Source organism: Cherax quadricarinatus, chromosome 89 (assembly GCF_038502225.1).
Source record: "Cherax quadricarinatus isolate ZL_2023a chromosome 89, ASM3850222v1, whole genome shotgun sequence".
NCBI lineage: Eukaryota > Metazoa > Arthropoda > Malacostraca > Decapoda > Parastacidae > Cherax > Cherax quadricarinatus.
In genome coordinates, this window is record NC_091380.1 from 11,019,993 (window position 1) to 11,033,447 (window position 13,455).

At 47.1% G+C, this 13,455-nt stretch overlaps 1 protein-coding gene across 2 annotated transcripts in view; it reads right to left on the minus strand.

The window, feature by feature from the left end:
- Rcd6 (Reduction in Cnn dots 6) overlaps positions 1 to 13,006 on the minus strand; it is a 136,196-nt gene extending 123,190 nt beyond the window's left edge. The window contains exons 1-2 of one of the 2 annotated variants that reach the window (XM_070104182.1): positions 12,946 to 12,990; positions 12,038 to 12,538 (exon numbers count right to left, since the gene is read on the minus strand). In XM_070104182.1, the coding sequence (XP_069960283.1) occupies positions 12,038 to 12,109 (72 nt within the window). In that variant the 5' untranslated portion in view covers positions 12,110 to 12,538; positions 12,946 to 12,990. Of the gene's footprint in view, positions 1 to 12,037 lie in introns of both variants that reach the window. The other variant, XM_070104183.1, reaches the window with a different exon arrangement.
- Positions 13,007 to 13,455: the final 449 nt, after the last annotated feature.

A 13,455-nucleotide genomic window follows, 5' to 3' on the forward strand; every position in this document is an offset into this window, starting at 1 on the left:
AGTGAAGAGGCGGTGCCAGGAGCTGAGTCTCGACCCCTGCAACCACAATTAGGCGAGTACACACATTGAGTAGCGGCCAGTTGAAGAGGCGGGGGCCAGGAACTGTGACTCGACCCCTGCAACCATAACTAGGTGAGTAAAACTAGGTGAGTACACAAAGACAGTGAAGAGGAGGGGCCAGGAGCTGTGACTCGGCCCCTGTAATCACAACTAGGTGAGTAGAACTAGGCGAGTACACACAACACACAACACACACACACACACACACACACACACACACACACACACACACACACAGGCCCCCACCAGGGCTCCTGCTCCCCCAACCCCAGTATTCCCCCAGAACCACAGTTACAGTATTAGAAGAGAAGTTGAAGGTTTGGTACACAAATGCAGATGAATTAACGAATAAATATGAGGAATGGCAAGAAAGAATCAATGAGAAGTCCCCAGACATCATAGCAGCTACAGAAACAAAACTCATGGAGACAATAACAGATGCAATCTTCCCACCAGGATACCAGATCATGAGGAAAGATAAAAGGGGCAGAGGGGGAGGAGGGGTTGCTCTGCTAGTAAAAAACAGATGGAAATTCGAGAAAATGGGAGGCATAGATGAGACAGGAGAAAGGGACTACATAGTAGGTACACTTCAGTCTGGGGAGCACAAGGTGGTCATTGCAGAACTGCAGGAGGCCAAGAGAGGAATATGAAGAGAGCAACAAAGCAATGGTGGACACACTTGCTGAGGTGGCAAGAAGAGCTCACTCCAGCAGAGCAAAGTTACTGGTTATGGGGGATTTCAACCACTGGGAGATTGACGGGGAAAACCTGGAGCCACACGGGGGTCCCAAAACATGGAGAGCCAAGATGCTGGATGTGGTGCTGGAAAACCTCATACACCAACATGTTAAGGACACTACCAGAGTGAGAGGGGAGGATGAACCAGCAAGATTGGACCTTGTGTTCACCCTGGGCAGTTCAGACATTGAGGACACCATATATGAGAGCCCCCTAGGAGCTAGTGACCACGTGGTTCTGTGCTTTGAATACATAGTAGAGTTGCAAGTGGAGAGAGTAACAGGAGTTGAATGGGAAAAGCCTGACTATAAAAGAGGGGACTACATAGGGTTGAAGAACTTCCTGCGGGAGGTTCCGTGGGACAGAGAACTGGCAGGAAAGCCAGTAAGATAAGATAAGATAAGATAAGATAAGATTTCGTTCGGATTTTTAACCCCGGAGGGTTAGCCACCCAGGATAACCCAAGAAAGTCAGTGCGTCATCGAGGACTGTCTAACTTATTTCCATTGGGGTCCTTAATCTTGTCCCCCAGGATGCGACCCACACCAGTCGACTAACACCCAGGTACCTATTTGCTGCTAGGTGAACAGGACAACAGGTGTAAGGAAACTTGTCGAAATGTTTCCACCCGCCGGGAATCGAACCCGGGCCCTCCGTGTGTGAAGCGGGAGCTTTAGCCACCAGGCCACCGGGCCACCGGGCCACCGGGCCACCAGGCCACCGGGCCACCGGGCCACATGTAAATGAAATGAAAACCAACATGGGTTCATGGAGGGCAAATCCTGTGTCACAAACCTTCTGGAGTTTTATGACAAGGTAACAGAAGTAAGACACGAGAGAGAGGGTTGGGTTGAATGCGTTTTTCTAAACTGCAGGAAGGCCTTTGACACAGTTCCCCACAAGAGATTAGTGCAGAAGCTGGAGGATCAGGCGCATATAACAGGGAGGGCACTGCAATGGATCAGGGAATACCTGACAGGGAGGCAACAACGAGTCATGGTACGTGAAGAGGTATCGCAGTGGGCGCCTGTGACGAGCGGGGTCCCACAGGGGTCAGTTCTAGGACCAGTGCTATTTTTGATATATGCGAACGAAATGATGGAAGGAATAGATGATGTGAAGCTGATGAGAAGAATTAAATCGGATGAGGATGAGGCAGGACTGCAAAGAGACCTGGACAGGCTGGACATGTGGTCCAGAAACTGGCTTCTCGAATTCAACCCTGCCAAATGCAAAGTCATGAAGATTGGGGAGGGGCAAAGACTGCAGACAGAGCATAGGCTAGGTGGACAAAGACTACAGACCTCACTCAGGGAGAAAGACCTTGGGGTGACCATAACACCGAGCACATCACCGGAGGCACACATCAACCAAATAACTGCTGCAGCAGACCGACAAAATGAGACTAGTCACGAGGGAGCATTCACCAAATTCAACTTCAATAACAAAAACATAAAGTGGGACCAAGTAAACCAAGTCCTAACCGATATAAGCTGGGAAGATATACTAAGCAACACAGACCCAAACTTATGCCTAGAACAGATTAACTCGGTGGCACTCGATGTATGCACAAGGCTTATTCCTCTAAGAAAAAGGAGGAGTAGATGTAAAATAGAAAGAGACAGGCGCTCCCTTTACAGGCGACGGAAAAGAATAACAGAGCGGCTAAAAGAGGTCAATATATCTGAAATGCGCAGGGAGACACTGGTCAGAGAAGTAGCAAGCATCGAACTTAAGCTAAAAGAATCCTTTAGGAGTCAGGAATCGCGGGAAGAACTAAAAGCCATAAATGAAATCGAAAGAAACCCAAAGTATTTCTTCTCCTATGCCAAATCAAAATCGAGAACAACGTCCAGTATTGGGCCCCTACTTAAACAAGATGGGTCCTACACAGATGACAGCAAGGAAATGAGTGAGCTACTCAAGTCCCAATATGACTCAGTTTTTAGCAAGCCGCTAACCAGACTGAGAGTCGAAGATCAAAATGAATTTTTTATGAGAGAGCCACAAAATTTGATTAACACAAGCCTATCCGATGTTATCCTGACGCCAAATGACTTCGAACAGGCGATAAATGACATGCCCATGCACTCTGCCCCAGGGCCAGACTCATGGAACTCTGTGTTCATCAAGAACTGCAAGAAGCCCCTATCACGAGCCTTTTCCATCCTATGGAGAGGGAGCATGGACACGGGGGTCGTCCCTCAGTTACTAAAAACAACAGACATAGCCCCACTCCACAAAGGGGGCAGTAAAGCAACAGCAAAGAACTACAGACCAATAGCACTAACATCCCATATCATAAAAATCTTTGAAAGGGTCCTAAGAAGCAAGATCACCACCCATCTAGAAACCCATCAGTTACACAACCCAGGGCAACATGGGTTTAGAACAGGTCGCTCCTGTCTGTCTCAACTACTGGATCACTACGACAAGGTCCTAAATGCACTAGAAGACAAAAAGAATGCAGATGTAATATATACAGATTTTGCAAAAGCATTCGACAAGTGTGACCATGGCGTAATAGCGCACAAAATGCGCGCTAAAGGAATAACAGGAAAAGTCGGTCGATGGATCTATAATTTCCTCACTAACAGAACACAGAGAGTAGTCATCAACAGAGTAAAGTCCGAGGCAGCTACGGTGAAAAGCTCTGTTCCACAAGGCACAGTACTAGCTCCCATCTTGTTCCTCATCCTCATATCCGACATAGACAAGGATGTCAGCCACAGCACCGTGTCTTCCTTTGCAGATGACACCCGAATCTGCATGACAGTGTCTTCCATTGCAGACACTGCAAGGCTCCAGGCGGACATCAACCAAATCTTTCAGTGGGCTGCAGAAAACAATATGAAGTTCAACGATGAGAAATTTCAATTACTCAGATATGGTAAACATGAGGAAATTAAATCTTCATCAGAGTACAAAACAAATTCTGGCCACAAAATAGAGCGAAACACCAACGTCAAAGACCTGGGAGTGATCATGTCGGAGGATCTCACCTTCAAGGACCATAACATTGTATCAATCGCATCTGCTAGAAAAATGACAGGATGGATAATGAGAACCTTCAAAACTAGGGAGGCCAAGCCCATGATGACACTCTTCAGGTCACTTGTTCTATCTAGGCTGGAATATTGCTGCACTCTAACAGCACCTTTCAAGGCAGGTGAAATTGCCGACCTAGAAAATGTACAGAGAACTTTCACGGCGCGCATAACGGAGATAAAACACCTCAATTACTGGGAGCGCTTGAGGTTTCTAAACCTGTATTCCCTGGAACGCAGGAGGGAGAGATACATGATTATATACACCTGGAAAATCCTAGAGGGACTAGTACCGAACTTGCACACGAAAATCACTCACTACGAAAGCAAAAGACTTGGCAGACGATGCACCATCCCCCCAATGAAAAGCAGGGGTGTCACTAGCACGTTAAGAGACCATACAATAAGTGTCAGGGGTCCGAGACTGTTCAACTGCCTCCCAGCACACATAAGGGGGATTACCAACAGACCCCTGGCAGTCTTCAAGCTGGCACTGGACAAGCACCTAAAGTCAGTTCCTGATCAGCCGGGCTGTGGCTCGTACGTTGGTTTGCGTGCAGCCAGCAGCAACAGCCTGGTTGATCAGGCGCTGATCCACCAGGAGGCCTGGTCACAGACCGGGCCGCGGGGGCGTTGACCCCCGAAACTCTCTCCAGGTAAACTCCAGGTAAACTCCAGCATACGGGCGCCTGGCAAACCTGAGAATAGAGTTCCGATACCTTAATAAGGAATCGTTCAAGACACTGTACACTGTGTATGTTAGGCCCATACTGGAGTATGCAGCACCAGTCTGGAACCCACACCTGGTCAAGCACGTCAAGAAGTTTGATAAAGTACAAAGGTTTGCAACAAGGCTAGTCCCAGAGCTCAGGGAAATGTCGTACGAGGAAAGGTTGAGGGAAATCGGACTGACGACACTGGAGGACAGAAGGGTCAGGGGAGACATGATAACGACATACAAGATACTGCAGGGAATAGACAAGGTGGACAGAGATAGGATGTTCCAGAGAGGGGACACAGAAACAAGGGGTCACAACTGGAAGCTGAAGACTCAGACGAGTCACAAGGACGTTAGGAAGTATTTCTTCAGTCATAGAGTCGTCAGGAAGTGGAATAGCCTAGCAAGTGAAGTAGTGGAGGCAGGAACCATACATAGTTTTAAGAAGAGGTATGACAAAGCTCAGGAAGCAGAGAGGGAGAGGACCTAGTAGCGATCAGTGAAGAGGCGGGGCCAGGAGCTTGGACTCGACCCCTGCAACCTCAACTAGGTGAGTACAACTAGGTGACCACACACACACACACACACACACACACACACCTAGTAGCGACCAGTGAAGAGGCGGGGCCAGGAGCTTGGACTCGACCCCTGCAACCTCAACTAGGTGAGTACAACTAGGTGAGTACACACACACACAGGAACTGAATGGGAAAAGCCAAACTACAAAAGGGGGGACTACACAGGTATGAGGAACTTCCTGCAGGAGGTTCATTGGGACAGATCTGGTAGGAAAATCAGTAAACGAGATGATGGAATATGTAGCAACAAAGTGCAAGGAGGCAGAGGAAAGGTTTGTTCCCAAGGGAAATAGAAATAAAAGGAAGACCAAAGCGAGTCCTTGGTTTACCCGAAGGTGTAGGGAGGCAAAAACTAAGTGCACCAAAGAATGGAAAAGGTACAGGAGGCAAAGGACCCAGGAAAATAAGGAGATTAGTAGAAGAGCCAGAAACGAGTATGCACAGATAAGGAGGGAGGCCCAGCGACAGTACGAAAACGACATAGCATCGAAAGTCAAGTCTGACCCGAAACTGCTGTATAGCCACATTAGGCGGAAGACCAGGTGATAAGGTTGAGGAAAGAAGGTGGAGAACTCGCAAGAAACGATCAAGAGGTATGTGAGGAGCTCAACATGAGATTTAAGGAAGTATTTACAGTGAAGACAGGAAGGCCTCTCGGGGGACAGACGAGATGGGGACACCAGCAAGGAATATATCAACAAGTGTTGGATGACATACATACAGATGAGGAGGAGGTGAAGAAACTGCTAAGGGACATCGATACCTCAAAGGCAATGGGACCGGACACCATCTCCCCGTGGGTCCTTAGAGAGGGAGCGGATATGTTGTGTGTGCCACTTACCACAATCTTGAACACATCCCTTGAAACTGGGCAACTACCTGAGGTATGGAAGACGGCAAATGTAGTTCCCATTTTTAAAAAAGAAGACAGAAAAGAGGCACTAAACTATAGACCTGTGTCACTGACGTGTATAGTATGCAAAATTATGGAGAAGATTATCAGGAGGAGAGTGGTGGAACACCTGGAACGGAACAAGAGTATAAATGCCAACCAGCACGGATTCATGGAAGGAAAATCCTGTGTCACAAACCTTCTGGAGTTTTATGATAAAGTAACAGAAGTAAGACACGAGAGAGAGGGGTGGGTTGATTGCATCTTCGTTGACTGCAAGAAGGCCTTTGACACAGTTCCTCACAAGAGATTAGTGCAGAAGCTAGAGGATCAGGCTCATATAACAGGAAGGGCACTGCAATGGATCAGAGAATACCTGACAGGGAGGCAACAACGAGTCATTGTACGTAATGATGTATCACAGTGGGCACCTGTGACGAGTGGGGTCCCACAGGGGTCGGTCCTAGGACCAGTGCTATTTTTGGTATATGTGAACGACATGATGGAAGGGTTAGACTCAGAAGTGTCCCTGTTTGCAGATGATGTGAAGTTAATGAGGAGAATTAAATCAGATGAGGACCGGGCAGGACTTCAAAGAGACCTGGACAGACTGAACACCTGGTCCAGCAACTGGCTTCTCGAATTTAATCCCGCCAAATGCAAACTCTTGAAGATAGAAGGGCACAGAAGACCGCAGACAGAGTATAGGTTAGGTGGCCAAAGACTGCAAACCTCGCTCAAGGAGAAAGATCTTGGAGTGAGTATAACACCGAGCATGTCTCCGGAAGCACACATCAATCAGATAACTGCTGCAGCATATGGGCGCCTGGCAAACCTGAGAACAGCGTTCCGATACCTTAATAAGGAATCGTTCAAGACACTGTACACCGTGTACGTCAGGCCCATACTGGAGTATGCAGCACCTGTTTGGAACCCGCATTTGATAAAGCACGTCAAGAAACTAGAGAAAGTACAAAGGTTTGCGACAAGGTTAGTTCCAGAGCTAAGGGGAATGTCCTATGAAGAAAGATTAAGGGAAATCGGCCTGAAGACACTGGAGGACAGGAGGGTCAGGGGAGACATGATAACGACATATAAAATACTGCACGGAATAGACAAGGTGGACAAAGACAGGATGTTCCAGGGAGGGGACACAGAAACAAGAGGCCACAATTGGAAGTTGAAGACTCAGATGAGTCAGAGAGATATTAGGAAGTATTTCTTCAGTCATAGAGTTGTAAGGCAGTGGAATAGCCTAGAAAATGACGTAGTGGAGGCAGGAACCATACACAGTTTTAGGACGAGGTTTGATAAAGCTCATGGAGCAGGGAGAGAGAGGACCAAGTAGCAACCGGTGAAGAGGCTGGGCCAGGAGCTAAGACTCGACCCCTGCAACCACAAATAGGTGAGTACACACACACACACACACACACACACACACACACACACACACACACACACACAAACACAGGAGCCAGGAGCTAAGACTCGACCCCTGTAGCCACAAATAGGTGAGTACACAAAGGTTGCAAAGGTTTGCAACAAGACTAGTTCCAGAGCTAAGGGAAATGTTCTACGAAGAAAGGTTAAGGGAAATCAACCTGACGACACTGGAGGACAGGGTGGGTAGGGGAGACATGATAATGACATATAAAATACTGGGGGAATTGACAAGATGGACAGAGACAGGATGTTCCAGAGATGGGACACAGAAACAAGGGGTCACAGTTGGAAGTTGAAGACTCAGATGAGTCAAAGGGATGTTAAGAAGTATTTCTTTAGTCACAGAGTTGTCAGGAAGTGGAATAGTCTGGAAAGTGATGTAGCAGAGGCAGGAACCATACATAGTTTCAAGACAAGGCATGATAAAGTTCATTGAGCAGGGAGAGATTGGGCCTAATAGTGACCAGTGAGAGGCAGGACCAGGAGCTATGAATCGACCCCTGCAACGATAAATAGGTGAGTACACACACATAAAACACAGACATACACACACACGTACAACACACATACCCAGCTCTAGGGTCAGGGGCTGTGACTCGACCCCTGCAACCACACCTAGGGGAGTACATACACACACACACACACACACACACACACACACACACACACACAACTGGATCAGGAACATCAGTGCCCAGCGAGTGGACCGAAGGAAGGAGATAAGTGCCCTGCAGAGGCACTTGCAGGCCACCAGGAGATCCAGGAAATGTTAAGGGAAGCGTCAGCGGTGATTATTAAGTCGAACCTGGAGAAACAGAAGGAAATGAAATTTTAAGAGAGGAAGAGGTCATTATCTATTCAAGGGCTTCAGGAAGTTGAAGTGATGACATACGAAGCAAGATGAAAGGGGGCAGGGAGAAAAAAGAGATTGAAAGTATCATCAAACAAACAGAACAGGATATGACTGAACTGGCAAATTTTCAGATTATAGGGGAATATTTGAGGGGAAAAAATCGTCCAAACTGATTTTCAAGACAAAAATGGTGCTAAACAAAATCTTACAGAAGAAACCACGGCTGAAGAACTCACCACAATACAAGAGAACACAAAAATAATGAGAGAAAATGTGAGGGTACAAAGATGCCAGGGCAGGAGAGAGAGAGATAAGGCTAGAGACAGGCAGGGGAGCCTAGATTTGGGAGAACCAGCAAACACAACCATCAGCAGAACTACCCACAACCCTTACCATCTCACCTCAACCAAACACAACAACCCAAAACAAACCACACTCTGCACTCACAGTTCTCACCCCCAGCACAAATCACACCTTTACAGCAGCCAGGTCTCTCACTCTCCCAGCCTGCACAAACCCCCCAGAACAGAGTACTCGAAAAAAAAGCTGAAGGCTTGGTACATCAACATGGATGGAATAACAAATAAGTGTAAGGAGTGGCATGACTCGTGAAGGCATCTCCAGACATCATACCTGGAGAGGGTTTCAGGGGGCAATGCCCCTGTGGCCCGGTCTGTGACCATGCCTCATGGTGGATCAGGGCCTGATCAATCAGGCCACATGCAAACCGACGTACGAACCACAGTCCAACTGGTCAGGTATGGACTTTAGGTGCCTGTTCCAGAGCTTTCCAAGAGACAGTAAGGGGTCTATTGGTAATTCCCCTTATGTATGCTGGGAGGCAGTTGAACAGTCTTGGGCCCCTGATGCTTATTTTGTTGTCTTTTAGTGTACATGTGGCGCCTCTGCTTTTCATTAGAGGAATGTTGCATCTCTTTCTGAGTCTTTTGCTTTTGTAGGGAGTGATTTTTCATGTGGAAGTTTGGTACCACATGTGTATATTATTATGTATCTTTCTCGCTTGCATTCCAGGGAACACAAGTCAAGGGACTTTAACCATTCCAGGTAATTTAGGTGCTTTATCATACTTATGTGTGCCATGAAAGTTATCTGTACATTCTCCAGGTCAGTAATTTCATCTGCCTTGAAAGGGGCCATTAGTGTACAGGAATATTCCAGCCTAGAGAGAACAAGCGATTTGAAGAGAATCATGGGCTTGGCGTCCCTAGTTTTGAAGGTTCTCATTATCCATCCTATCATAGCACTCACAGAAACAAATCTCATGAAGATTATAACAGACACAATTTTCCCAACCAGATATCAGATCCTGAGGAAAGATATAGGGAACAGTGGAGTTTTGAGGAGTTAAGAGGAATGGACAGAAGGAAAGCAAGGGGCTACACTTCAGACTGGGGTTACCATGGTGATGATTACAGTGATGTACAACCCACCACAGAATAGTGAAAGTCTAAGACAAGAGTATGATGTGAGCAACAGAACAATGGTGGGCACATTAATCAAGGTGGTTAGAAGGACCCCCATGGGCAGAGCAGAGTTACTAGTTATGGAGGATTTCATACACAAGGAGATTGATTGGGAAAACCTGGAGCCACATGGGGGACCAGAAATGTGAAAGGCTAAGATACTGGAAAAATTCATGCATCAACATGTTAAGGACACTACTAGAGAGAGAGAGAGAGAGAGAGAGAGAGAGAGAGAGGAGGAGGAGGATGCACAAGCATGGTTGGACTTCATATTCACGTTGAGTAGCTCTAACATTGGATAAATCACAAATGAAAGGCCCCTTGGAGCTAGTGATCAGCGGAGAGTGAAGCAGCACTAGAAAGATGGAAGAAGCCAGACTACAAAAGAGGGGACTACACAGGAATGAGGCAATTTCTACATAGGTGTAGTGGGGAAGAGAACTGGTGGGAAAGACAGTAAATGAAATGATGAAACATGTGACCACAAAGGAGGAAAGCAACCGTGAAGTACCAGGTAACCAGGCTGAGGAAGGAAGGAAGGGAATCACAGGAAATAATCAGGAAGTATGTAAGGTTCTCAACACGACAATTAGGGAGGTATTTTCACAGGAAGCAGAGAGGCTTCCAGCAAATCATGATTGTAGGCTACACCATATGCTGGACGCACTACACACGACCAAGAAGAAGGTGAAGAGACTACCAAGTGATACCTCATAGGTAGTGGGACAGGACATCTCTTCATGGGTCCTGAGAGAGGGAGCAGGGGTACTGTGTGTGCCATAACAACAGTCTTCAGCACATTTTTTGTAACAGGGCGATTACCTGATGTGTTGAAGAGAACAAATGTAGTCCCAATTTTTAAGAAAGGAGACAGATAGGCAGCATTAAACTACAGACCAGTGTCACTGACATGTATAGTATGTATAGTCACGGAGAAGATCAGGAGAAAAGTGGTGGAACACTTAGAAAGAAATGAACTTATACATGATAACCAGCATGGTTTCAGGGAGGGGGAAATCCTGTGTCACAAACCTACTGGAGTTTTACGACAAGGTATCAGAAGTAAGACAGAAGAGAGGGGGTGAATAGACTGCAATTTCTTGTACTGCAAGAAGGGTATGGACAATTCCCCACAAGAGGTTAGTGCAAAAGCTAGGGGATCAGGCAGGAATAACCTGAAAGGCACTGTAATGGATCAGGGAATACCTGACAGGAAGGCAACAACGAATAGTGGTACGTGACGAGGTGTCAGAGTGGGCGCCTGTGGCGAACGCGGTTCCACAAGGGTCAGTCCTAGGGCCGGTGCTGTTTCTGGTATATGTGAATGACAAGACGGAAGGGTTTGACTTGGGATGTCCCTATTTACAAACAATGTGAAGCTAATGCGGAAAATTCAAGTGGGTGAGGATCAGGAAGGACTACAATTCACTCCTGGAGTTTAACCCCACTAAATGCAAAGTCATGATGGTTGGGGAAGGTTAAAGAAGACCGTAGATGGAGTATAGGCTAGAGGGTCAAAGGCTGCAAACCTCGCTCGAAGAAAAGGATCTTGGGGTGAGCATCATACCGAACACATCTTCAAATAACTCAACCAAATAACTGCTGCAGCATATGGGCACCTGGCAAACCTGAGAACAGCATTTCGACATGTAAGTAAGGAGTCATTTATGACACTGTACACGTCAGGCTCATCTGGAGTATGCAGCGCCAGTATGGAGCCCACATCTGGTCAAACACGTCAAGAAATTAGAAAAAGTGCAAAGGTTTGCAACAAGACTAGTCTTGGAGCTAATGGGTATGTTCTACGAGGAGAGGTTAAGAGAAATGAACCCGACGACACTGGAGGACAGGAGGGATAGGGGAGATATGATAACGACATAAAATACTGAGAGGAATTGGCAAGGTGGAAAGAGGCCACAACTGGAAGTTGATAACTCAGATGAATCATAGGGATGTTGGGAAGTATTTCTTTAGTCATAGAGTTGTCAAGAAGTAAAACAAATTGGAGAACAGTGGAGGCCGGATCCATACATAGCTTTAAGAAGAGGTATGATAAAGCTCATGGAGCAGGGAGAGTGTGGACCTCACCCATATAGGTGAGTCTATATGGGTGATGCATACGCACAAGGGCCAGGAGCTGTAAATCGACCCCTGCAGCTACATACAGGCGAGTACAAATAGGTGAATACTAATAGAAGAGTACAAATGGGTGAGTACTTACTATAGTGTAGACACCGCTGATTATGGAGCCCAGTAGCAGACTACAACACAGACATGTTGACAGAAGGGCCATGGTGGCTGACCCCAGCTTGACCTGACCCGTGTGAGGTGTGGGCCTGCACCTGGCATGCTGACGTAGGCCTACTGGAGCCCACCGGAGGTCACTGGAAGTCACTTGTGGTCATCAAAGGTCATTGGAGATCACTTGAAGTCATCGGAGGTCACTGGAGGTCATCAAAGATCACTGGGGGTCACTTGAAGTCACATGGGATTGGTGATGCTGTTACTGGTCTTAATTTCCTTCCTTGTGGTATTTCCATGACCTGTTGAACTCTAGGGGAGTTTACTGCGTAGTTGTGGTACAGTGCCAGGTGTGGCAGGTCCTGGTACAGTAACAGGTGTGGCAGGTCCTGGTGCAGGTGTAACTTCAGGTGTGGTACACCGGAAGACCTGGCAAGTCTTGTTACGGGATTTAATCTGTTCCCTATGGTATTTCCATGACCTGTTGAACTCTAAGGTGAGTTTACTGGCGTAGGTGTAATACAATGGCAGGTCCTGCTGCAGGTGTGCCAGGTTCTGTTGCAGGTGTGGCAGGTCCTGCTACAGGTACAGAAACCCCTGCATGTATGGTACAACGATGCACAAGAACACTATCCTAGGGTACAAAAATCCACAATCTCGCATCACCACAAAACTGTAACAACCCCACCACTACAACACCCTTTCAACGCACTCCAAAACCCCGTTAACGTACTCAGAAGCACTTCAACGCACTCAAAAACCTATTCAACGCACTTAAAATCCCTCCAACGCCCCCTAAATCCCTCCAACGCCTTCTAAATCCCTTCAACATCCTCTAAATCCCTTCAGCGCAATCCTCAACCCCCGCACGACAACACTGAACAACACCAGCAGTGGTGAAGCTGCCTCACACTGGTACAAGGTACCACTGACTCGTGGTACAGGTGTACCGCCACCTGCCGCAGCTTCAAGGTGCTGCGGCAAGACTCGCGGTTGCCACGTACTTAATTAAAGACTTCGTGCGCGTATGACCGTTACGTCCGTTAAAAACCGTTAAAACACCGTTTTTATCATTCTTCAAGTTGACTCTGTTAGTTCCTTTCTCTCCTCTCCCATTTCTTCTCTTTCCTTCCTCTTCCTCTTCCTCCTCTTCCTCCTCCACCTCCTCTTCCTCTTCCTCCTCTTCCTCCTCTTCCTCCTCCACCTCCTCTTCCTCTTCCACCTCCTCCTCCTCCTCCTCCCAAAGCGACCTCGTTATGCCAAACACGTCCAGAGTCCCGTTAGTTCACACAAGCTCATCGACGTTATTGCTCCTGTTGAGATTCTAGTGCTACTGTTGTATTACTAGTGTTACTGTTGTATTACTAGTGTTACTGTTGTATTACTAGTGTTACTGTT